The sequence below is a fragment of the Chaetodon trifascialis genome, chromosome 19, assembly GCF_039877785.1.
Source record: "Chaetodon trifascialis isolate fChaTrf1 chromosome 19, fChaTrf1.hap1, whole genome shotgun sequence".
NCBI lineage: Eukaryota > Metazoa > Chordata > Actinopteri > Chaetodontiformes > Chaetodontidae > Chaetodon > Chaetodon trifascialis.
The window spans coordinates 2,356,171-2,383,602 of NC_092074.1; the positions used below are offsets into that span (position 1 = coordinate 2,356,171).

Genomic DNA, 27,432 nt, shown 5'->3' on the forward strand with positions numbered 1-27,432 from the left:
CAAAACAGAAGTGACTTCAAAGATACAACAATGAATAAAATACTCAAGGAGAGAGAATGTCTTGATATTACTGGTACTAAGGTTGAAACTATAGATCATCATCATTGCAGTTACGGTGATTTAAATTGGTGTAATATCAAAGTGTTTTAGGGGAAATCCATTGAATATGCTATGTGCAATAATAATAATAAACTGGTAATAATAAGGGAAGAAATAAAAAATGAATAATTTGCAATTGAACAGAATGTGCACCCTGGCAGGGCTTTAGAGCAGTCTATTCCACAGTTGAGGTATGTGGAATTCAGGCCAGTGATGTCACTGGCACTAAGAGGAGGTTGAAATTAACTGACTTGGTTGTTCTTGAATGCTATTTGTCTTTCTGTTGAAATTTATTCGGAGAGTAGAAGGTGTCATTTGGATATTGAGAGGTTATTTCTTTTCCTGTTATGTCCTTCCAGTGTAAAAAGATTGCCACTGATTGTTGACTATTTCAGCAGTGGTTCAGCTGAGGAAAAATCTCCTAGCAGACATATAGATGGGGAGACTGGAATGCTGTGACATATGCTGACGATAATTTATGTGTAATGTTTGGAAGGTGGTCAGAGCCAAGTTCCATAAACGCAGTAATCTGCAGTGTTTAATGTCCCACTTTGTATAGTGTATATTGGGTAAGGTGTGCTCCGTGCAGAATTTTGCATTGATTAATTTGCTGTTTGGTGTTATGGGACATTGGGAAGATATTATTGCACATTTGCATCCAAGAGGGGATACTGATGGTAACAGCTACACCTCCATACAGCTTTCAAAGCAAAAAGTAAAATAACCTTATGTGTGAGTTCTGAATTTCAGCATGTTGCTTCATCCCTGAAACTGACATTTACTTGACATTTCAGCCTTTGAATGGCTTTTGCATTAACATTATGGGGCAAAAGGAAGTAAAAAGAAAGACAGATAGTTGTTTTTTGCCATTTTCAAACCTTTGGAATCTTTAGTGGCAGGAAAAGGAAGACAGGATGGTGGCAATTGGGTCTAAATGTAAAGATGGATCAATAGAGAAAAATCCCATATTAGTGTTTTACCTGCTGGGATTGACAGCCGCGCAGAAAGGTATCAGCGGAGTCTTGTGGTGGAGTGGTTCATAAACAGCCTGGGAGATGTCATGTCTCTGTCAAAGTCGCATGAAGCAGAGTAACTGTGACTGTCTGCATTTTGACTCAGTAAAAATAACATGCAGGGAACATTAAACAAAAGATGGGACATGCAATTATTTTTTCGCTCTTCAACTGACAGCACCTGGTTATTTACCATTCCCTCACCACTTGGGAATGTGAAGTTTAAATAGACAAAAATATGGTGTATGAGTAAAAATGTGTGCAGAATATGGCACCAGTCCTGTTTCAGCTGCATTTGTTCTGTAACCATGAACTACATAATTAAAACTTACACATAATCTATACAAAGAGCCACTTGAAGGTTTGAGAGCAATAAGAGTAGGGATAAAAGCATAAGCTATTTTAGATCATGTAACCGATATACAAGGCATAACTTCATTTGATGAGTTAATGAAGGGTCAGTTAAGAATTTAGTCAATTCATCATTTTAAGTTACATAGACTCAGAAATGTTCTAAATGCAATATCTAGATGATTGAAGTTGACCCCTTTGGGAACTGACAAACTTATATAATAATTTAATAGTGAAAGATTTGTTATTTTAATTAAATTGTTTTTGAGATTTTACGGTGTTGAGTTGTCTGGTATAAAGTAAACAATTGAAAGCTGATTTTCTCACGTTCCAAAACAAAAATAACAGAAATTAACAGAACTTTCAAATTATGTAATAAATCACAATTGAATTTTTAGGACTCACTTTTACTGGATTTATATATATATATATATATATATACAAAGTAATAACAACTTGTAATCTTTACTTACAGAAATGCTCATGTTGGCTCTGTGCATGACAGTGTAAGGACTTCGTATTAAGATCACAAGGTACCCTGCCAGATGTTACATACTGCATATGAATATATTTTTACAACAATTTTTACTCTGTTACAATGAATATTTCACAGTTATTAAACCTGTGGTTTCTGGATTTTTCCAGAATTTGTGAACCTCCCAGAATGATTCTACTGAAATCGACTACTGAAAATTTCCGGGATGGGAATTCAGACCACAAAGAAATGTGGTATCTGAATTTCTGCATGAAATCATTAAGCAGTGATTAAATCTCACAATTAATTGTCCATTTGCTGATGGAATTCAAATCTTTATGGGTTTCTTCCTCAGTTCTCTCCAGAAGAAAACCAGCCAATAGATAGTGACTTCCTGTTTACGTTAACACAAATGACGTACGCGGATAACATTTAGGAAAACAGTTTCATTTCCGAAACAGCGGATAACTTCAGAAACAACTCTTCCCGATTCTTAGGAAGGCTGGATTTAAACAGCTTCTGTTTTACCTACATACCGGAGCGCCGGGGAGCGTGAACGACCTCCTGGCTCAGCTGTCCTGCTCGTATACGAGGACCGAAGCAACCTAGCCGTGTGTAGCTAACGTTAAGTACCGTGGGTACAAGCTAGCTGGTAGCTAGCTAGCGAGTTAGCAAGAGAAAGTCAATAGCGTTTCATCATTAATCAGAGTGGTCATCAACTGTCAGTATGGAGAATAAATATAACCTCAAGAGTCCAGGTAAGCTCCCTCTGAGATGTTGTTTTTCTGTTGTTCTGCAGCCGTTATTCTGTTTGCTAACGTGATTGACACAGCTGAAACCCACAAGTTCACTGATGACATTTCTCGATAGACGTAAGCGTCAACATACAATAATTGTTCACAGACTTTGTAGAAATGAAATAACCACAGTATTATAAGCAGATTAAAATCTTTATTGACTCAGTTGTGTGTGTGTGTGTGTGTGTGTGTGTGTGTGTGTGTGTGTGTGTGTGGGTGTGGGTATTACTGACTTTTTACGTTACACTTGTTACCTACAAAGTTGTAGGTACACTCTTGGACGTGTATTAGGAGGTCTTACTGGTGTTCAGTTGAAAACAGCAGATGTTAGAGTTTTGTGCACGGAAGATGACCTAGGTGGGGTCAGCATGGTGATGGATGTGATTTGCAAGTACATTTACTGGGCCATGTAACCCGAGGAACGAGAGAGTTAGAGGCAGTAACATTATCAAAATTCTGTATGTTTCACAGCAGCATGCTAATGCTTAGTGAGCAGTTTAACAAAGAGAACTTATTAGAAGTACAATTAGCTCACCGAGAGCTGTTGATATGCTAATAAATCAAACATGACCCTGAATCTACACAATACACTCCAACATCTGGACTACTGCTGTACTAATACTGTACTAGTGTATAATCATGTATACCCGGAGCTGAATAACCAAGTTTCTCATATTCCATATTAACGTCATATTCTGAGTAAGATCTAAATCAGGATACTAGTAGAACTGAAATGATTAGTCAGTTAATCAATTTGTTGATCAGCAGAAACATGGTCAGAAATGACAATCAATTGTTAAATTTCTCAAGCAAAAATAGTGAATAAATGGCTCACATTTTAAAGCTCCAGCTTCTCAGTTGGCAGGATTTGCTCCTTCTCTTTGTCATATAAAATATAAATGCAATACCTTTTGGGTTTTGGACTTTTGGTTAAGTAAGACATTTGAAGAAGAAGATCTGTGAAATTGTGATAAGAATTTTCTTTATACTTTAAAGAAATTGGATGATCAGCAGACAGAAAATAATAGATAAAAAGTACTTTAGAGTTATAAAAGCATTGAGTTCATGCCAAGTTTCATTTAAGTTTAATGTTTGCTCTACTGGTGCACAACTGTTGCTCCAAGGACAATCACACACATACACATATGCACACACATGCAGGTGCTCAGTACCCACAGGCATACATGATTTGTTTAGAGCTACTGGGTTGGAACTGCTATCTCCAGTTTTCAGCTTTCGGTTTTAGTATTCTGCATTTTAGAAATACTTTATCACAGTGCTGATATTGTAGTTTCTGTTAAAAGCAAGTAAATTCACACTCACAGTGGACCAATAGTTCACCAACTGAATAACAAGACATACTAAGACAAACTAATACAATGGTAGTTAAACTTAGAAAATTACATATACACAATATCAAATGTTAAATGATCAAGCTGCAAGTAGCCAAAATTAGGGCTGTGAGTGATAACGACTGGGTTTCAGGTTTCAAGTCACTTCAGCTAGTTTAATTCTGTCTGAACAAGTAATGAGAGCTTTCACACACTCCACAAAACCTGCAGCATTACACTAACTATGCACTCCTTGCTCTGCCACCCCCCCCCCCCCCCCCCCCCCCCCCCCTCACTGGACAAACTCAGTGTCTACATTCAGGAGATAGCACAGGATGTCTCCAGTGGGTTTTAATCGGTTTTACTCAAAGGCATACTGAGGTTTGAGCAGATATGTGGTACGCCATGCCCACTTGCACCAATCAGCGTGGCACTTCAGATTACGGTAACACTTGTCCCCAGAGCATTCACATGTAACTTGGTGAAATTCTGTCCACTGGGTTTTGAGGTACACATTTTTGGTATTTGTGTATTTGCCAGGCTCAAATGCTTTTGTAGGCCTATTTCCAATTATGGTCTGAAGATATTTACCAGATTTATTGTGATTAGCAAAGTATCAGTTATTCCCATTTTCCTGTTAAGATTGATGTCTCAGTTATAATTGAAAAGTGTATCTCAGTTCCACGATACTGTATATTCTTTTTTTTTTGTTTTTGTTTATAGTCAAAATTCAAAATGGCAGAAAAACCATCATGATGGACTTTTATGGTCCTAGAGGCATTTTTGTTGAGAACATTGAGCTGAACATGTGTCCAGTTTTGAGTTAATTGGACTTACAGTGTGAGGGTCATGGCCTTTCCAAAATTGAAATTTTTTCTTCTAAGTATGTCTTTGAAGGAATGTTCTGATGTTACTGCAACTATCCAAGAACAAAAGAGGCATGAGCCCGAATAATGATCCTTGTGGGACACTAAGAGATGGATCTTGATTTTAGAATTTTTGAACAGTCATTAAATCATAAAAAAAATCCACTACTTTAAATGACTAATGTGTTGTCTTAAAAAGTAATTTGCCCTGTTTTTAACCTGTTTGAGTGTGATACAGTTCATAGGGTGTTGTGGGAGTAGATCTCCCTCGAGTGAAGAGTACCTGGATACCATCATAAAGTACATGCTACAGGCAGGAGTTATAATAGTCAGTATTTAAGCATCAAAATAAGCTCAGGCTGCAGCCTAACCCTTAGATTCCACTGCTGTACCTAAGCGCGGCAGTGTGATTCAGAAGCGGCTGTGCACTCTGCTCTGTGTAGAATACATGCCTAGTCTATTTTTGACAGATGGCACATCAAGCTGCACAGAGCAGATTGAGTCAGACAGGAAGACACAGGAATGGCATACAGAATCCGGTCAAGTTTCAAAATAAAACAACCTGTGCAGACTCCCGATCATATATCAACAACTGACAAAAATTCTTATGGATTATATTGATGCTGAAATGACAAGATTGTTGACATATGCACCTTCTACAGTATCTTGTGTTTCTAGAGTAATGTGTTTTTATAGATAAAGAATTGTTAATATAGCGTGATATTTTCCCTAGACAGTGCAGGAAGCTTGAGTTCAAATCAAATACTGTATTTAAATTTTATGACATTTTGTCACCACCACACACAAAAAACGCAAGGTAACTGCTAAAGCATGAAAAGTCTGTCTAACATTCATTGATGTTACTGCTTTGATTAATGGTTTATCAGTCCAGTGATGTGTGTGGCTGATCAGGCTAATTATCAGCTAATTGTACTGTTTTTAAAGACAGGATGCAGTCAATGGTTGCCCTTTGTGCACATGCTCTTTAACTGCTTTCCTAAACATCACGTGCTTGATGGTGTTATTAATGACTTCTGGTGAAACTTGAAAACTCAGCATTCTTGTTGTCCTTTACAGCTTCCCCTTTTAAAGTAACATTAACATTTATTCACCCAGAAACAGCTAATATTTCCCTGCATGACCTCCTCTTTCTGTCAGCTGCTGTGTGTCTGCAGAGATTAGTAGTCTCACCTTGAGAAGTTTCTCATCAGTGTGTTTAATGCATAAAAAAGTGAGGTCATTTTTGTGGCTGATTATGATCTGAGAGTCAAATACTAATGTTACATGGGTGTTGAAATGTATTGACATTCAGCAGAGGGACCAGGTTGAATTCAAACCAGGGCCACTGTGATACGGAAAAGTAATGTAACGATACCAAAACTCACGGTATGATAATACCTTGATATTAAGGTCACAATACCATATTTATTGCAATATTTAAAAAAAAAGACGGAAGCATTACTTTATAAAATGCCCTTTATTATCAGTGAGTCTAAATTCTTGTAAAACATGTTTTTTAACTTAAAGTGCGTCTGCTTTCCTTCTTTCATACAATAAAATAAAAGTAGCCAGCAATGACCTTAGTATGTGTGAAAGATTAACATGAATTGTCTTTGGCAATGAGTGAGTGAACCATGTATAATTTCAAAACAGAAACAATGCAGCAGTCAGTAGCACTCCTTTTATAAAATAATTAACAGAGCTGTTCCATCAGGTGACTACATCCATCATCAGTTTATGTACTGGCAGGTTGAACAGTCTCTGTTTGGTGGTCAGCACAGCTGCTGCAGTTGAACTGCAGTGAAAAAACACTGCTACACGTGTCACTCGACTGAGCAGACGGCGACGAACCTGTTTATGAAGTGAAGTTTAAAGTGCGTGTGAAACACTTTGTGTGGGAACAGTCTGGCCTCTCTCACTGCTACAGCCATATCTTGTGCTTTGTCTGTAATGACAGCAGTACTGTGATGATTGTTGTCCTTTCATTTCGAGCTCCCACTCCAAAACAGCAGATTTCAAAACCTCAGCTATGTTGAGTCCAGTGTGTGATTGGAAAAGAGGCCGCGTCTGTGCGATAAAACTTTTTATTTCCCATTCGCTGGTCATAACATGAGCTGTGACTGTAATCTAGCTCTGAGTAGCTTGTGAAGTTCACCCATCTGTGGGTACTAAAATGCACTTTGCTTCTTTGAAGCTCTGTGTCACTTTAGCTTTTGTCTCTGTCTCAAAAAAGAAAGAAAAAACAGGCTTTTAATTTAGGTTCCCATGTGAGAGTATTTACAGTTGGTTTGCCAAATTGAGAAACTGTATCTTGTTTGTCTCCTATCAAATATTGTTTGTCTCCTATCATCCTTATTGTAATCCTATCTGTCTTTTTACTGTGTCAGGATCCAGTGTTGTATGTGTTTTATCGTGTCCTTTGTCTTCCTGTATCATGTAAAGCACATTGAGTCTACGTCTGGCGTATGAAATGTGCTAGATAAATAAATTACTTACTTACTTACTGAAATGTTAGCACATTTCAGCTCTAAGTGTTGATGGAGGATCTTCAGTCTCTTTTTCGTTATTGGCACATCATTAATTTTCTCATTGGGTTTATTGTTTGCATTGCTTGGCTTTTATGCAAAGGATGACTGGAGTCTGTGGTCTTGACTACTATGTTTGTGCCCCCTGCTGTTCAAACAGAAACAATGCAATTTACAGGTAGCAAACAACCATGTAATGTCATGATAGATAGCGTCACAGTCCCATGATGACATTGAGCTATATTTCTATCGTGATATCATGAGATTTGATATATCATTACATCCCTAGTAAGGACCCCGGCTTAGTATGAGGCGTGTATTTTACCAGGTTAGCACACCCTGTAGCCCAAATTTTATGTGAATTTACAGAAAATCTGTGAAACGAAATGCAAATTAACGTGTGTTTCCATCCACTACCACTATGTCAATATTTAAGGGACCAGTGTGTAGGATTTAGTATCATCTTGTAGTGAGGTTCAACTGAATACCTCTTGCCTCATTCACCAGTCACTTTCCAGGCATGTAGGAGATCCTATGGTGGTCATGAAAAAATGCACAAGGCAATCTCCTGAGCCAGTGTTTGGTTTGTCTGTTCTGGGCTGTTGTAGAAACATGGTGGTGCAACATGGTGGACACCGTGGGAGAGGACGAAAATGACGTTTTCAACGTACAATGATGCTGTGTCCTTGACAGAAAACCTTGGGTTTGCCAGATGTTTCCATTTGATTACTGGCTTGCCTTTTGTTTTTCTGTGCACGTCTCTGATGATCACATCAACAGTGCAGTATAATATGTTTTTGATTTTAATGTGCACTGTCCTGAGTGTAAAATGTACTATACTCCATCCTTCTGTACTGTACCTTATCATACCCCACCATTTTCACTTATTTCAAGAGCTAACTCAAAGTGTTTGATTACCTCACAAATTTGGGATGATTTACAAATGTTCTCTCAGACAGCTCCTAATTTAGCCCAAAATTTTGAGCAAGGAAAGAACAGATACTTTTACCTCAGTGTGGAGGAGATGACCCCATTGCTAGGTATGAAGCATTCTTGTCAAGTGTGTAATTGGTTGATCAAAAAAGAAAACAAAAAAAACAATGTAATTAGAAATGCACTCTTACTTATAACAGGCATAGAATGGTCTCTGTTAAGACGTGGTGTAATTATGAATACAATTTTATATAACTAACATCTCTGTTGAAAAAATTGTAGGCCATTCAAAGTATCTTAAAAATGTTTGAAAACATAGGCCTGCTTGTGCAGTAACCTTTTCACGTGCTATTTGTTATATTTATTTGCTTACATTACCACAATGCTAATGTTAGTAATTAATCTATTTGATAGGCCTGTTAATGGGAGGAAAAAATGGCTCAGTTTCATCAATTTCCATGATTGCTGGCATTAGAGCATTGTTGCATTGGGTGGGAGATGTGAGCTCATCTCAAATGAGATTAACTGCAAACATTGCATGATCTAATCTGTAGCATTTCATTAACTCTCTGTCATTCAGTGTTTGGAGAGTATTTCTCCTCCATCTTTGCTTTTCCACCATTTTCTTCTCTGCTTAATAAAGTCTTGCGCATCGTTAAAGTCCTCCTCCGTGCTTTCACCTGAGGAGCTCTTTTAGGGGCTAAGATGCTCTTTGAATAACTGCAAGGGTAAATTATTAGACAATGTCATAATTCTAGGAATTTTCTTTGTGTTTCGTCCCAAGCAGTTCTTTGTGGGAAGCTTTACGAATAGGACTCCTGGCTTTTTGCTGAATGTGGTAGAAGCAACAGCAGCAGCATTGAGAAAAGTGCTCAGACTTTGGAGGAGTCTTTTCCTTCCCTCCCTCCTCTGTGCTCTGTGCTTTTCGCATCTTTGGAGCTGTTATTATTACGCAATAGTGTCTCCTCTCCTGTCCTCTGGACCAACTATGATTCATTCCCAGTGGCAAACACTCAAAAATATGTGTTGCGTAATATGATTTGGCGTACAAGGATTATCACCCTATCAGCCAGTGACCAGACCTCTGCTAAACCAACAGAGGCCAGAGGTACTTGTGTGGGAAAGGGCTTTTCCATGTCATCTCTGCTTAGTGTTACTGGAAGGAAGAGCCAAAAATGGGCATGGGATATGAAACTCAGCAGGGGATATGGAGCACTGGACCGTCTGTCACAGTGAGTCCTGGCACTGGAAGGGACCGTGGCGTTAGAGGATGGCGTTTGCTGAGATCTGGACTGCCTCCCCCTCCTGTCTCCTCTTCTGTCTCAGCATGCTAAGGTGTTAGGGGTAGGTGATATGACCTAAAAATCATATCACCGTAGTTTTTTGTCTTTTTTATGGTGACTGTATTATGTCACGGTATTTCATAAATAAAAGGGATACTCCTCTCAAAACATCATTCTGCCTCTTTTCTCTCTATTCACAACATAAGGGAACATGTCAGCACTTGAAGCACTTTGTGTTACATTTTAATATGTATGAAAAGTGCTATATAAATAAAGTTTGATTTGATTTGATTTGATTTGATGATGTCCTAAGAAAGAAAGAAATCTTTTATAAAAACATATGTGTTCATTGGCTCCAAATAGGAATGAAAATCACGTTCCATAATGGAGGTTAATTAGTAAACGTAATGTGATTCATTCTCAGAGTTAGACAAGCGGGTAGCTTTAGGCATCAGGCGACAGCATTTATTTGGCAGAAAAACCAAAGTACAACAGTCACTTGGACACAAAAAATGTGACTGGAATTCCTCGTTTGTCTTCCAGGATGTGTGGACCTTTATTTTGTAGTGTGTAGGTATTGTGATCTTTTAAAAAGTGTTTGTGCTGAAATAATATCCAACCAGTATGTTTCTTGTTGTATTGGTTTTCCCTCTTATGGGCGTAATGTGCAAAAATAGATATTCAAATGGTTTAAACCTGTGTGTTTTTTTTAAAGGGAATATTGAAATATCATTTTTGGCCCCATTTGACAGCCCTTGTCTTTTCTTCCTTGGATGAGGGAGTAGATGAAGACTTTAGTGTTCTTGCAGCCAACAACACAGAAACTGACATGTGTTGCTTGTAATGTTACCTTCCACACCTTCATGTCACTGGATTTGGCGTTATGGCAAGGAAAATAGTAGTTACTGGATGTAACTCCAGCTCTGTGAGCACTAGCGCTGTCAAAATAGAGTAGAATACAGTTAGTGTAGTGCTGCAGGTTGTGTGAAGTGTGTGACTGGTCATATTCTTTGTTTAATTCATTGTTTAAACAGAATAAAACTATCTTAAGTGACTTTGCTCACCTTCATGGAGTCTGAAAGCTGCTTTTTGCTGCTTGTGGCTTTAATTTTGGCCCATTGAGCTGTTTCTTCCTGTTGAACACGAAAGGGCTTGACCCTGGAATCACCGCTTGCAGCTATGTTTTACTCATTATTTGCAGTGGTCTAGATGCACCTTTGTTCTGGGAAAGCTAGCACTTGGTGGACTGCCCTCTGTAATTTTGTAATTAATTGAGTATTAATTTTAACATGGCCAATAGTCAATTAAGAAAATTACTTGAAATTTCCACACCTATTGTAAATGCCAGAGATGTGTTTGAGGTCATTAGAGACAGTGTCTCCATTATGTAGTTTTACCCGTCAGAGAGCACTGCCAATAACAAGTTTACTTTTCAACTGTCGGATGTCTCTGACTTTATATCTTAGTCACAATTCTTTAATAACCCATTTTGAGGGATCCTTATAATAAATGTTGATATATGTATAGGTGTTTGTTTTAAAGAATTACTACCTCTAAAACAGCAGTGTTTGTATCTGCTTCAGTTCGCCAGTGGGGCTCTGCCTAACTGTATAATTCTCATAATAAAAAAGAGTTCATTCATTTTTTTGGGCCAGTGAAAATATACAAGTGAATTAAATCTCTGATCCACCATGTAAGTGGGAGAAAAAAGTTATGTTGGACACTGTGTGGCCCTCAGTCATACGAGTGTTCCCTAAATTGGCACTCAAAACTTTGAGAAGTCCTGCTTTAAGGACAAGATAATAAATCGAAGTTATAACGTTTGAGGGCTGACTAGATGGACAGATGGACATATAACTTGACATAGGAGATCAGACATTGCTCTCTGAGATTTCGTCCAGACACCAGAATATGTTGTCCATGACCCACGGAGTCCCACGCTGAGTGAGAGCTGCCCCTGGCCCTGCCATCAGTGCTGAACCTGCCAGCTGCCATCCCAGAAGATACTGGTGGATGAGTCACAGAGTGGACTCATCTCTCATTCTGAAGTGCCTGTCCAGTCCTGATAGCCTATCACACCTATGAGTGCTCTGATTCCACTCTGCAGGGCACTGATGGATTCCCCAAGTGGAAAATCATGACTAACTGGTGGCCAGGACGATAGAGAGGATGTTTTAACCTGAATAGCTTTTAGCTATAGCTCTCTCAGTCTCCCAATCCACCCCCCCCCCCCCCACACACACACACACATGCATTTTAAAGTCTCTCTTTCGATCTACCCCACCAGTATTCTCTAGAATGCTGGGATGTGTAAAACACAAACTCTGAAGGAAAAAAAAAGTTCTCTTTTAGGAGGTAAGATACTTTCACAGTATTCAGATGAGGGAGCAGATGACCAGCGTATGTGCATACCATGCATTTAGATAACAGTGGGAAGGAGGATGGTGCTAACAGTTTTGAACTGCTCACATTCATACTCCTCCTCCACACAGTCATAATGTGGGACTAAATGCCTCATTTGCTGCTGCTGCTGCTGCTGCTGCTGCTGCTGCTGCTGCTGCTGCTGCTGCTGCTGCTGCTGCTGCTGCTGCTGCTGCGGGAATAAGGCCCAGTGCTGCTGGCATGTGCCAAGGCATGCTGGGTAGTTGTTGAAGAGACCACTGCTCTGTGCTGTCAGGACAACTTAGGCCACACATCAGGCTTGCTGTCACCTTGGGCAACAGGCATGTTCCATACTCTGAAGCTGGACTTACTGTATACAGTACATACACAGAGATGTATTGTAACTCTGAGCCACTCACTGTGCTGGACTCTGTGTTCCAGACTTCCTACTCAGGCTTGGTGCTTACAGAAAAGTAGAGCAAGGGCTGAATGATTCATTTCTACATTTACATCGCAATTTGAAGGTGTGTGATTGTCAAATTGCAAGAGCAGCAGTTTAATTATACATAATTAACTCTGTCTTAACAAACTGTAGGCGATGGAATTTATAATCAGTCAGATAATGACAACTGTTGGTGGTAAAGTTAGCTATTGTAGCTAATTACCATGAATTCTGTGAGTTGTCAGGTTGCTGTCCTCGCTGCATGCTGATGTTGTGCTATTTATGCTTGACCAAGTGGTTTTGTAAAGAAGCGCACTGCTCTGTGTAACTGAATGCTTGAAAAGAATAGATAGTGTGCTGTGTTGCTGTGGTGTGGGTGGAAGAACACCAACAGAGTGCACAGCCTCGCTCAGGAAGTTCGTTGGTAGTAATTCCCTCTCTAGCTCATTAGAGCCTGTGCAAACAACACAGAGCTAACAAATACAAGTCCAGCTGGTCAGCAACTAACTTTAAGCTGACTTAAGCCTGACACCGACTCTGTTGGGTAAACCTGTGTCCATCAATCTTGTCAAAAAAAAAAAAAAAAAAAGTTGCACTTGTCCAAAACCATCATTACTACAACTGGCCATACTTCTGTTGTTACTGTGAGCATATTAATTTTCTATTTTTCCAATCGATTTTTTTTCGATTTTTCAATTCCTGACCTCAGCAGTGCGCATGCTGAAAAGTACTATACAAATACAGTCCATTTACCATGTTACCATGCTTATGTAACCACTAAACTTAAGGCACAACTCTTGCTCTTCTATAGAAAAATAGACAAGTTTACTCAGAAGTTGACTTTTCTCTGACTGAGTGCTTTGAACTCTGGGAGGACCTTGACAACCAGCAATTATGTTGTAACTGATTCTATTCATTTAGAGACAAGGTATGTCGTAATTATAGAAAATATTTTTTGCTCAAATCATTCAGCATTAAGGAGGCAAAGATAATAAGTTTGTTTGTTCTAAATCCATAGAGTGATGTGGCCTAGTTAGCATCCATAGTACCTCCTACTGTTCCATCAGCATTGAACATTCTTTTAAGGCAGGCAAGGATTTAACTTCATAAATAAACTCTGAAATTATGAAATGAAAAACATGTAGGAACCCAACAAAGAAAGGAATACACCTACAAAGACACACACACACAGGCACACACACATAGTGATTACACCTCCACAGCTTTCCCTCACACTCTCAGCAGTGAAACACATGGCATCAACAGACGTGAGAGCATCAGAGTTTTCAAAGTTTCCCTCCTGCACTCACAGTGGTGGAGTGACATTTTCCTCTCCAGTCAAAACTCTGCAGCTTTTGTCGTTGGTTAAAAACTGTTTTTAAGCGGTACCTCATGTCACCTTCTCCTGCCTGATTCGTCCCCTGTCCTCTTTTCATCCTAATTGAGAAAAATGTTCTCTTTCACTCCTCATTTCTCTTCTCATTTCTCTTTCGCGCTCCTCTCTTGCATAACTTATCTGAAGTCTCACAAACATCTTCAGGATACACTCTCACACTCCTGGCTACCAGCTGCTTGGTGTTATAGGAAGTCTGGATGATACTGGTACTGATAGTCTCTTTTTACAGTGTTATGAGTTTTTTTTTTTTTATACCTTTAGAGAATTTCTATATCTTTCATTTTTTGTATGAGAAATGACTTTGTACAGAAAAGAGTCTGAACTAGATGAACTAGAAAAATGAAGCTTACTTTGGTTTTGTCAGTTTTTGTTTTATTGTTATTTTCATTTTAACAAGTTTTGAAACTATTATTAGAGTGTACAATAGTGTGTGTCTCAATATAAAGCTCATTAGATTTTATATTGATATTAGGATATGAGATTAGATATCAGGAGCCATGCATAATATGTTAATTCCTTAACCATATATTTTGTGGCCTTTAAAACTGCAGGATAATGTAATATCATTTTCAATGCTTATGGAACTGGACACAGGCTGATCACACTGACATAGGTCACATTTTGAGCTTCCGGTTCGGGGGTTTGTATTTTCAACATGTAAGCTGCCCCTCCCACCGCTGGCTCAGCGTTTGTGAATTTGAAATGTTATGTTGCCGCTCGTGACGGATGGAGCTCACACTGTGGAGTGTTGCAGCCGCATGTTCAGCTGCTCACAGATCACAGCACAGCTAAGCTTCCTGTCTGTTATTTAATTTGTTGGCTCTTATGTGTGGTGCCACATGGGCAAACAGCTTTGTCGTATTTTGGGTTTCTGTTCAGGCTTAACATTTTCAGAAAACTGAGCAGATTGTCATTGATGAAGGTGGAATTACGGTGTATGTGTACGTGTGTAGTGAGTGCACAGATGACACTAGAAGCTGGAATCAAACCTACAACATTAAAGGCACATGCCCTCATGCCCAAAGAGTGACGTCCACCAGGCAGATTATTTGCTCATTCTAATGGAAATATAGCTCATCTCAGGTCTCGCCTGTTTTTTAGTTGTCTTTCAGTGAAATAGAGCTGGCAAATGTGGGTAGAGTTTTGCATTAAAGACAGAAATCTGGTCTCCTTTCCTGCCTTAAAACTCTGCTGGCAAAACTGTCAAAACATGAGGTGTGTTTTGATCAGTTTTGGGCCAAGATGTTTGATAGGCTGATGCATGGAGGTTGAATTTCTTCTTCCAGAGGATCAGTTTCTCATCTGACCCCTTGTATTAATAATTTTAAGCTTGCGTAAGACTGCAAGCACTTTGTGACCCCCTGCACCCTTGTGTAAACAGGAGGAGGCGGGGGAAGCCAAACACACATATACATGCTGTCCCTCTATCTCCTTGTGTATCCATTGTAGGATTACTGTGGTTGGTTCACATCTTCACTGAAGAATGTCTGTCCTCAGGCAGAATCAGACAGAACACGTGCCCTGAAAGCCGCGTGGTGTCAGGCCATCTCGTTGCTCCACTGCTTCACTCCCCCCTTCAGCCGGCACAACCTCTCAGCTCGACTCGCCTTCATCCCTGTTATTTGCCCTCCAACCCCCACCCACCCCCACTGCTACCCGTCATCCTCTTCCTCTGTGTTCATTTCACAGTCTCCATTTCCAGCTCAACACCCTAGCAGTCTGTACTCGATTGGATTCCAAACCAATTTTGCCTCTATGAATACCTCTTAGTTCCGCTTTCCTTTTCACAATTACTTTGCAATTTTCAGCCCATCCTGTTTCCTCTTGCAGTGGGCTGGTAGCTGATAGCTGGTGCTCTAGTAGCAGCCCATAGACCAGCGACAGCAAGCAAATTGACCTTGCTGTCTGAAGAGCAACAGCTCCTTTGAACCTGCGACAAGCACTTTGTCAAGATGAGGTTGAGACTGTGACATCAGCACCTCTTGTTGTGACTCATGACCTAGTGTTAAAGCATGATGGGATATTTAACCCCAGGCATTGCCCCAGTTGGACTCTAAAAGTGGCCTCACTGTGAAGATTCGCGTCCTGTTCTCTGTAGGTGTAGCTGCAGCCTGATATTTTGCATTACATCAAGGCGCATCTTTGTGTCCATTCCTGACAGGATAGTGAGTAAACCCCCACAGTCGCCATCATCATCACCATCATCATCAGCTGAACTTGTGTAACCACCCTCCCAGAGTGATGAGGTTGTTTGTCTTCAGATTAACCCAGCAGGCCTGAGTGTGTTGCTGGCTGGGTCATGACACAGGGGTTAATGCCAGCAGATGTTTCTCTGGCACCTCATTCTGAGATCATGTTGCGTCTGCACATAAACTCACAGAATGCCAAAATGGCTTTTGGAGATTGACCCGTTAAACACAAAGGGAAAAAAAAAAAAAAACTAGCTTGCTTTTTCTGTTTTGAGCCCCAGTTCAGCTGTTTGTTGCATGCAGGAGAATCATGACCACATGCCTGTTTTTTTTCATTTATTCATTTTGAAATTTAATTTTGAAAGTTACAGGAGTGCATATGGTGTGTGATCAAATATAATAAACACCATAATCATTGTTTAGTTATCATCATTGGCTGTCTTCCATCCTATGTTCAAAGGCGTCATTTGCTTGCTTCCTCAGCTTTGCGTGTGATTGGGAGGGACAGTCCATTAAACATACGGAGGTTTTCTTTTGTGTGTGTCGGATTATTATTAATTGTTTCTAAGCTTGAGTAATTGTGACATCTACAGGTAATGATCAACTGGATAAATAATACATAGGCTTAAAAGAAAGAAGCATAAACAGCTGGATTTAGATTTGAAGTAGTGCTCATAGTCAGCACACTTCTCTTATGTGGTCACATCAGTGCCTGTACAGTTGATGCTAGCAGGTTGACTGAAGACTTGTTTAATTGGCTGATTTTGTAATGTTTCTTTGCAAATGCATCATCAATAAAGAACCTTCAGAAGAGTGAATGATGCATGAAAGGTTGTTTTGCTGCCATTTCATCTTTTAGTAGTTAATTGTAGTAGTTATCCGTCTTCAGTAGCTATGGACTGGAGAAAAATAATTTAGGTCACTGCACAGCTCTGAGGCTACCAGCAGCTACCAGCAATGCAGGTGGAATGTTTTCTTGCATGTTAATCAATGCATCAGTCGATGTTGTGAATTAATCGATACGCCTTAAAATGTCAGTAATGTAAACTTTGACCATTCCGTTTGTTTTTATTGGCTCTCTTGCAAGACTTGCACTTCAGTGATGATTGGATCTTCCAGTACTTAAAATGTATATGACTGTCATTCGGATTATGAGAACTGTGAATATTCTATTTCCTCACTTGGATGAATAAAAAGTGGTGGCCAATCAGTCTGAGCATCCATAATTGTACTGATGTGGTTTAATCTCGGGGAAATGAAAATTGTTAAACACCTCACTAAAAACTGATGGGACTCAAGTGTCCGTTCATTTTGAAACAAATCAATGAATATATTTGTTACTGTTCCACTTCATGGAGGTAAACACTGTGGAATAATGATGAAAAATGCTAACCAAAGTGGTGACGGAACACATTTTTGTAACCAACTGAAGAATTTCATCAATGACACGGGGTAAAAACTCCCAATGAGTGCTCAGCCTGAGTTATTGGCAAATCGTTTCCCATCACGCATTTGGCTTCTGCAACTCATGAAGAGCAGCTGCTGCACCTAGCTGTCACAACTGTCCCGTGAAATGTTTAAGTGTCGCACAGTTGAGCATCTAGAGCGAATCAGACTAAATCACTAACCATCATGCAATGCACTCTGTGGGATGGCGATTGAAATTTCGCAGGTCTGCATCTGTCTGGCTCATCTCAAACACACGCCTTGTGGTAGATTCCTCCACGCTGCAGCTCTGCTTACAGTAGCTCCTCTTCTGCAGAGAATCGCCAAACTGTGGGGATCACAGCCCTGGTGGATTGAGCTCCGTTTTCTGTCCATACATTTGTAAAGTGCACTGACAGTTTCATTGCCGTCATTAAAAAAAATGCTGCGCATATAGGTCTACAGGGGTCTAACATAATTGTAGCATCGTCATACCGAAAATGAAGTCCACTCCGTTCAATGTATCTGGTTGAATTTTTACTCGAGGAAAATGTGACTGTGCAAAAGTACATGCTAAGAATGAACCCGAGCAGTCGCACAGATGTTTTAACACAGGCATGTCCAGGCGCTCATTTAGGCGCATCTGAGCAGAGTACCGTTATCTCGTCCAAGCATATGGAGAAACTCCTCTGTTGAAAACACTTTTTCAGCTTTTTTCTGCTTGCTGTTGTTCTTAGCTCTCATAAAAGGACGAAATGCAAATAAAACTGTAAAATAACACTTCGGGCTGCTCAGCAGAGTCCTCTGTGGGCGCTCTGTTCGTTCATGAGACGGAGCGCTGAAACTAACTGCGTGGTTACGCCGGTCAATAGCTCAGCGACCCGCCCACATTCACCATAGAAACACCAATGACGATCCAGAAGGAAGTAATCACAGAGATAGATTATTGTGTGAAGAGCTCTCCCTCCACTCTAGAAACCCCCTCCTCTTTATGTAAACAACCAGGACCTTCGTGATTGATCTCAAACTAACACAGAGTCATAGGAGGAGACATTAGCAGCGTTTTTTTCGGGCTGGAATATAACTTTTGACCACAAAACAGCAAAGGTAAAACATACTTTATGATTTAGCGTTTTTTTTGTGCTACTCTCTGGCTGCTAGCTTGCCGAGTTTTCGTCGCACAGAGAGGAGGCAGACATCTTCGTGATCATCAGACTCTCTGCTTTCATATGATGCCGGGCTTTTGAGGTTTGCGTGAAGTGGTGAAATCAGCAGATGCCGTACCTTTGACGTACGCTATTTTCGTGTTTTCGTTACATGCGCATATAATTTCGTGGGGTATGAATTATGTTTCGTTTGGGGGGCAGTGTTTGGTAGCGGCTTTTAACTGAGTTTCTCCCCGTCATTCTGGTATGCTACAAGTTAGGACTGGTGCTTCTTAGCGTGAGCATTGACCGTCTGAACTGCGCGCATGTCACGCTGCCCTGCAAAGTGATTTTTAATTAGTCACGGACTCACGGTAATACCGCATACCCTGGGAAAATGTGGGGAAAGTTTGATGGTATCAAAATTTGGATACTGCCCAACTCTACTGCAAAGTGCTTTGCGATCACCGTTGGAGAGTTACTATTGTTACTGATCGCTGTAGTAGTAGTGGACTAAGTTGCACATAAACAAATAAAGGCTGGATGCAAAGCTGTGTAACAATAGCTCACTGGGTAAATTCTCTAGCACTAATGTCATCATGTCATCTCCTTGCTTCCTGTATATGCTGCAATCAGAAGCCTCAAGCAGGCACACACAGTCAAAAAGTCTTTGCAGGTGCTGGAAAACAGAAAGATGAAGAAACACCGGCACAGAGCTGTCTCATTCCAAGTTCTTATTATTATCAGCTTCCATTTAGAGTGGCCCTCACATGTCGCATTAAAAGCCTGTTAGGAGAGGGAGGTGTAAAGGCCCTTGAGGCACTGGAAATCTTTTAATGTGACAGCAGCTTAACAGCAAAGTACTGTATACTGGACAGTAATTAATTACTAAGTGAAATGAGTATTGCTTTTAAAAAAAGAAACTGCAAGTAGCCACGTGGTGAGTGCCTCACTACGCTCTGCTGTTGCAGTGATAGAATTACTTCTGTGGAAATGTACACACTATTCAGCAGTCTACGAAGGCGCAGACTATACAAGACGGTCTGGCCTTACCCTTGGTCACACTGTGCTGATCCTGTTGCCTAACAACCTTGCAGTTGCAGTTGATAATCAACTATTAGCTATGTCGCGATTATGTTTGTATATAATATGTTTTTAGAATATATATATAAAGTCATGATAACAACATACATTATACACACACACACACACACACACACACACACACACACACACACACACACACACACGTGTGTGTGTGTTTGTGTGTGCATATATCAGCAGAGTAGAGAGTAGTCATACCATGTGGCTACTTGCAGTTTCTTTTTTTGAAAACCTTTTTCACGTAGTAGATAATTACTATATATATATATTTGTAGTAAATAGTTGTAATCACCACTGTAAATGAAATAATTTAGCAACTGTTTTATTTGAATTCATTCATCTATAGTAATTTTTGGACTAATCTCTCAAGAAGAGAGAAGGGCCTCGTGTCTCTCTGCTCTCCTGCGCTCCCCTCTGCATGCGTTGAAGAAGCTTATCCTCTCTCTGTTTTCCCTGTGCTGGCTAGCTTTCCTCCTCCTGGTCATCCATTGCTGTACTTGGCCTGGGTTTGACCTCAGGGATGGAGGCGTTTTCTCCTGAGTTGTGCTAATCTCAGAGAGGAAACAAGAGAAAAGGGGAAACAGCTATCAATCATGTTAAAACAGGGATGCAGATTTAGGAAGACTGGAAAAGGTGACACAGCAGGACAGACACAAAATCCCCCAGAAATAATTAACTTGGATTTTTGATACAGTTACTGCTTACAACCCTGTGACAGCACTACAAAAAAAGAGGGAACTTCAGGTACAAGATAGTCAAATGGAGCTTTGCGAAGGAGCTTTTACTGCCTTACCCCTAAGCTACGCTGGCTGAATTTTTGGCCCCAGCGAAGAGGTGATCATTATCTTTCCTCAGTTTAATAAACTAAGCATTATGGTCCTTGCTTCCTAAAACAAAACAAAACAAAACAAAACAAAACAAAACAAAACAAATGCTACTGAAAGTCTAGCTTCATACCACTGAATAAAAGCTGCTGAAGGAGCTGTGTAATCAATTCCAACATTACTGGAGTTTTAAAGTGATATTCTGCCATCTGAAACCAAGCTGGTCCATTTTATGTATGTCATAGCATTAGCAATACATTATCTATAAGTGCCACTATGTTGACAAGATAGAAGTCAACCTTTCAACCTCTTAGGTTGACCTTGGCGAGGGCTTTAATCTCGATCTGTGCAGCAGAGCTGCAGTAAGTGCAGTGGCACCAAGTAGCTAGCTAGATAGGTAGCAATGTCAGTTAGTGTGACTAATGTCACATAACAGCTATTTTTTAATGATCATTTGAGGTTTTAAAGCACCTTGGTGTTTTTTTACATTTACTAAGTACTCACATTTAAAAGTGTACTTCCCTGCTGCTGCTACTGTTTGCCATATTCTCTCTTTGGAAAAACCACCAGCGGCATGCAGTGAATCTTGGGATAGGTTGGACTGTGTAAGGATCCACCCACTGGATCCTCCACATTCAGGACAAAAAGGTCTTTCCAGTTTTATTTGAGGGAGCCTTTGAAATGAGGCAGCCTGGTCGTGCCATTGTCACTCATTTGGTCTTCAGATGCAGCCTACGAAAAGATGCAGCCTCTGCCTTGAGACACAGCAACAAGTAAATATGGAGGAAGTGTTGAGTTTGCATTGAGTACATCCCTTCTACTGTTCATTCACTCATCTTTTCCTTACCATAGTCCCTCACACTGAGGATGCTGGGAGAGATGCAGGAAAACATGTGAGGGGAGAAGAAACAAGGAAATATGTTCTTTTTTTCCCTTTGAAGCTTCATGTGAATCCACATCCATTTGTGATGATGGCAGTAGCTGATCACAGCTGGATCAGCTCTCAGTCGGCTTTAACAGCTGTAGAGATGAATTTGTGTGTGCACACGTGCCCTGTACTAATACTAATAAAGGCACACAGTCATCAGAGCCATCAGTGTTCTCTCTCTGTTACCTGTTTAACAAACACCTGCACATGATTAACAACCTGCATTCTGTGTTTATACTGTGTGCTGTGTCCTGCTGAGAGGCACAGGAGCCATTTCTACTGGCAAAATGCCATTATATTATTTATTCACCATTTGGGTCTGTATTTCTTGATATTCTGAATGTGAATTTATTGAATAACTCAGATATGATAATGGTGTCTTTTGAATATTGGAAAACATTTATTAGGCTAAATGTTTCAGGCATAGTCCGATCAACAGCTGATACTGTTTCAAGTGAGGATAGACGAGTGACGAAATATCAATCAAGAGACTTCAAAAGCAAATTAAAACAGGAGCAAAAAGGAAAGCTGGGCGGGCTTGTTACTAATACATGACGGAACATTGTAATGATAGAAGGAAAATTTGGAACAATTATTACTATGTCCATAAGAAATCACCTCTTCACAGCTTGGCCATCCCCTGTCATTTGATATGTACCCTTGGCTCTGCGTTAAAATCTGTTTCTTAATCAAAGACTCATGATTTAATCATGCAGTATGCTGGTCCACACACCAACGGCTTAGCGGGAGACTGTGTGTCACAAAGAAATAGGTACCAAAGGTGGTGTGAAACCACGACTTTTGGATTGTGTTTTGAAGGAGCATTTTGCTTCAGCCTTTTTGCCCTCGCTGTCTGAGTAAGTGTGACAGTCAGGGTGATTTTCAGCAGAGACATTGTGCGCTGCCATTACGTAGAGCCCAGTCCCTCTGCATGCTCTTCTCATCTGTCCCTCTGTGTTAGTGTTCTGTTACCCAGGGAAGCAGCATATTTGCAGCCCTCTGCATCTGGAAATCAACAATGTAATAATGTCTGTAGAAGTGCTGAAGTTGAGACTTGGAATTGTAGGGTTTCACACACAAAGCATGTTGGTGTACACTGAGGATGAAGGCTGCATCGATCATGAAGAAGATGTGAACAGTTTGACTCTGCATGCACTAACCTCAGTTTTTTTTGTCTTTGCTTCCTTTGAATAACCAGCGGTCAAGAGGCTGATGAAAGAGGCTGCTGAGCTGAGGGATCCCACAGAGCACTACCATGCCCAGCCCCTGGAAGTAAGTCCACCACAGAACACTGCAAAAACCCCAGTTGTGTGTGCACAGGATTCATGAGCAATGGGAATTATTTATAAAAAAGTAACACACACCAAGGGTTGTAGTGAGGTGCAGATCACTGGAAGTAAACTTTCGAGTAGAAAACACTTTGGCTCCACATGCATTTCCTTTCCTGATTCGTTCAAGGCCTCTTGATGTTTCTCACCCTAATGGTGGAACATGTTTACCTAATCCCAATCAAATGTGTTAGTAGAGTGTGGCCTATTTGACATGACGTTTGAGGCCTGAGACTGATCTGATTAATAGCAATGCATACAGAGCCAGAAAACTCCCACACGTGTATGGCAATTCTCAGAAGTATAACTTATCCTGAAAAAAAACACAACTTTATTTGTATGTCACTTTTCAAGACAAAGTTACTCAGTGCTTGACAATAAAAACACATTTTGAAAGTAAAAAGAATGCAAAACATAAGATATAAAACATGATTAAATGATTTAAATAATTACAGCAAATAGAGAAAGAGAAAGAGAGATGCCATGGAATACCTGAACCCCACAACACAACTGTGGGTTTGAAACGCATGATTTCTTTAGAAAACTGCCAAAATTACACCATTTATCACAGCCAGACACTGTAAAAACAAATTATTGTCAGATTTTCACATTTCTAACAGAACCTGAATGAACCATGTGCGATGAGTGTTTCTGTAGGAAAAATAAGCACATCTAACTGTTTGCACCAGATCCTGTACAAACACATTACACTCACGGTGAAACAGGGAAGTCTTGAATGATTGGGCTGAACAACAGTCACATGACAAAAACTCAGTGAAACTTTGACTGAACTGCAAAATGTATTTACACAGCAGAGAGGAGAGGACAGGAGAACTTGTTTGACGAGGTTGTAAAACCATAAATTTTTCAATATTTACAGCATTTAGTGCCCCCTTCTTCCAGTATCTGTAACACGTCACACTTGGAATAATGGTATATCAAAAGATTCCATGTTTGTCCCAAGTTTTGTAGAATATCAAGATTCAACGTGCATTTTCTCTTAAAATATATATAATTTCAACTTACTTATTGCAGTGAAAAACTAGCCCACAGGGAGTAAAAATGTGACAGGAGCAAAAAATGCTCAGAACCTGCTTGGGTTAAGTTAAGAAGTTGAGGGGTTCAGGCAGCAAAGACCCTTCTGCCTTTAGTGACGCGTTGAGATTTTTGAACCATTAGCTAGGCCCTGCTGGAGGAGCTCAAGCTGCAAACATGCTCATATTCAAGATTGTACAAAGGAGCAATAAAACCTTAAAACCAGAATAGACCCCTGGGGGACCCCACAAAAGAGAGGAGGATGAGAGAAGACATCTCCAAGCACAGCAGAGAAGGACTGAGGAGATGAACCAGTCCCAAGCCACATCACTGATGACGCCACGGTTTTTCAGACTAGTCATTCATAAAATAAATCATTTTAGTGGAGACAATTTTAGTCTAAAAGGATGCCTATAAAGATGGTTACCATGACCATGTCCTGTTTGAAACTGGACAGGAAAATGCCAGGAGACAGAGACAGAGACAGAGTTAATAATGGCTAAAGTATCCTGACAAACAGTCTGAAATACCAGATGTGACTGCAGCTTGAAGGGCAGCTGGATGATTCTTGGAGTGCAACAGTGCATTCGAGAGTTGACACAGAGATGTTTGCGTGTGTGTATTAATGTTGAAGGTGAACAGGTGTCAACATCAAGCTCTCTGAATTCTATTAATGTGCTGCCGAATCTGCACCATTTTGTATTGAAGGTAATGAAGACATTCTTCACCGCTCTTTGGGGAGGATCCGGTTGGCTGGCTGAGCGGGGAACAGGTCACACAATCACAGAGTTTATGGTGTTACAGAGAATTCAGAATTATGCCCCCTGAGAAAATTCATAGAATTATGTTTTCTAAAGATTTCTCTTACAGTTAAGACAATGCATGTTCGCCGTAAACAGAGGTCCTGAGGTGGAAGTTTCTGTTCCTCTCCCGCTCAGAGCTGCTCTGAGAATTGGACTCCTGACTCTATGCTCGAATGTTTCTGTGACTCTCAGCATGTTTGCAACACGTCCTGGATGTTTGAGAGAAACAAGGGAGATGCTTCGCTTATCCTTCTTCCATTTCTGCTCTGCCTTCCTGCATTGTCTTTGTCTTTTGAAATCCTCATATCTTCATTTAACCGTGGCATATAAGATGATTTTGGACTTTTTATATCTGACAGGAGCTGAAAAATCGAAAATATTCATGTAAGAGCTATTAAAAACTGACAGATCCCTCCATGGCAAAGAACTGGTATTCATTGGTACTAAAAATGCGTTTCAGGCAGTCAAAGCTTGACAGAAACGAGGAACAGGGAGTGAATTTAGGGGGCGGATAGAGCGAATCCTCAACATGGATTCATGATTTACCAAAGACATTTAGTGAATGTCGTGCCAAAAGTCTGTAAATAAAGGTAGAGAAAACTGAGCAAAAACAGCTGAGGTTGAAGTTAAATTACACAGATTAGTAATTCACAATACATTTAAAAAAAAAAAAAAAAAAAAAAAAAAAAGAATTTCACTGCTCAGTTAACTGCTTACCATTAGCACAGCAGAGAGCTGTGGGCTAACAGGACACGTCAGCAGAGTCACAGAGTTGGGTCAGTCTGTATGAATAATGTCTGTAGTATGTGCTCAGTGTGACAGTTCTCTTCTTTTTTGCAGGATAACCTCTTTGAATGGCACTTCTCTGTACGGGGGCCCCCAGATTCCGATTTCGATGGCGGGGTTTACCATGGCAGGATTGTACTTCCCCCAGAGTACCCCATGAAGCCCCCCAGCATCATCCTCCTCACGGTAAGACAGAAAAGGGCCACATCTCAATCGCATCCGAATGTTCTCCAGCTGAAGTGGAACAGAAAGACGTCAAATCAGATGATCAAAGAGGGGAAAATGGGCAGCATGTCATAACCATCAGGCATTTCTGGTTGCAACACACGAAGCGACAGTTGTCAGATCAAAGCCTGGGCTGTCATCACACTGTCGAGGGAATTGCACTGGTTTTACAAGAATATGAGGCCGTCTTATATTCAGACAGTTGAATGACACCTGAACTAATCAGACACTGATAAAAACCTCAGAATTCTCTGAACTGTTGTGACAGACCCTCTTGTCATTATGTCCAGCTCCTTTTTTTATAGACTGTTCCTTTTTCATTTTGGATTCATTGTTTGAAAACTCTTACTTTAGCACAATGGCCGCCTGCCTTTCCTCATTCAACCCTTAACTGTTGCAAAATTCCATGTCAGTCTGCTTATCATAACTTTCAGTGCGTGTGCTGTATTCATTTATCTCCACCCACACACACACTTTTATCTTCTTCTGTTGCCTGTCCTTCTAGCCAAATGGAAGATTCGAAGTTGGGAAGAAGATTTGTCTGAGCATCTCTGGCCACCATCCAGAAACCTGGCAGCCCTCTTGGAGCAGTAAGTGTTCTCAAACACAAGTCCCAAGTTCTCCAGATGAAGCTCATTCCCTGTGTTTGAATGAATACGGAGAAGTATCGATAATGAGTGTTATTATTTGCAGGGCTGGAAAATGAAATCGATCACAGACATGTACAGCAACAGTATGGAAAACCATTGATGTTGCGTCCTTATATGTCTGTACAGTTAATTTAGTTATTGTTTTCTGAAGAGGGGTCTGGAATGACACAGTGAAGTGACAGAACTGTGGCTAGCACAGACAAATAAAGGTTCATTGAAAATAAAAGCAAGGCAAAAAACATTTAGGTGGGCTCAATTATCTGCACTGTAACGGCTCACATGGCAAATTCTGCATCTCAGCCAATCTGTACATTTCAGTCCAGCAGTCATATGTCATACTCACTACTGCTGTGAGAAAACAAACAAACATGGAAAGCAAGGATGCCTCTTACCACCATATGAAATGATATATTTAAAAAACAAAGCCTGTTTAAGATGAAGGCCTGTCTGCAGTCAAGGTAAGTGAAGGCCCGCTCTCTATGGCACAAATATCAAGCCTTTAACCAGAGAGCTGAAGGTGCTGAAGGCGCCTTTAGGTCTTCCATCTTACATGAAAGTCTGTGTCTTTTGTACAACATGGACCAACAAAAATCTTAGAATTCTGTTGACATGTTCAAAACATGTATTAAGAAAAAATCCCCACCAAACTAATGCACATCATGTGGATTTTCTGATGAGTTTAGCTCAGGTTTTATTAACCTTATATCCTTTGTTTTGGTCACTGCAAACACAATACTCTACCTGATGGCGAGGGCATATTTCTGTGCCTCCAGAGTCAGAACTGGTCATCTATTTCTAGAACTCACTTTAGTTTTCCACTGTCAACCCATCATTTTGCAGTTCTACTTTCATGTTCTGTCTCAGCGTGGGATTTAAATCAGAGGGAACTCAGTGGGAGACAGTCCGTTGTCCTAAGGCATTTTTCCTTCTGGTCCAACCTCATAACCAGGAGGGTAGATTAACTTTTTAAACATCTACTGTCTACTGACAGATTCATTTTCAAATTCACCGGCCACTCTATAGAAAATAATTATTTTGTGTCCACTATTTACCATCTTTCCATTTACCACACTCCTATTTTACCGTTGTTTGATGGG

General features: G+C 40.3%; 1 protein-coding gene across 1 annotated transcript in view; it reads left to right on the plus strand.

Moving 5' to 3' along the window:
* Nucleotides 1–2,326: 2,326 nt before the first annotated feature.
* ube2j1 (ubiquitin-conjugating enzyme E2, J1) overlaps nt 2,327–27,432 on the plus strand; it is a 45,221-nt gene continuing 20,115 nt past the window's right edge. The window contains exons 1-4 of the mRNA XM_070987744.1: nt 2,327–2,696; nt 22,707–22,780; nt 25,515–25,646; nt 26,191–26,275. Coding sequence (XP_070843845.1) covers nt 2,666–2,696; nt 22,707–22,780; nt 25,515–25,646; nt 26,191–26,275 — 322 coding nt within the window. The 5' untranslated portion in view covers nt 2,327–2,665. The remainder of the gene's footprint in view (nt 2,697–22,706; nt 22,781–25,514; nt 25,647–26,190; nt 26,276–27,432) is intronic.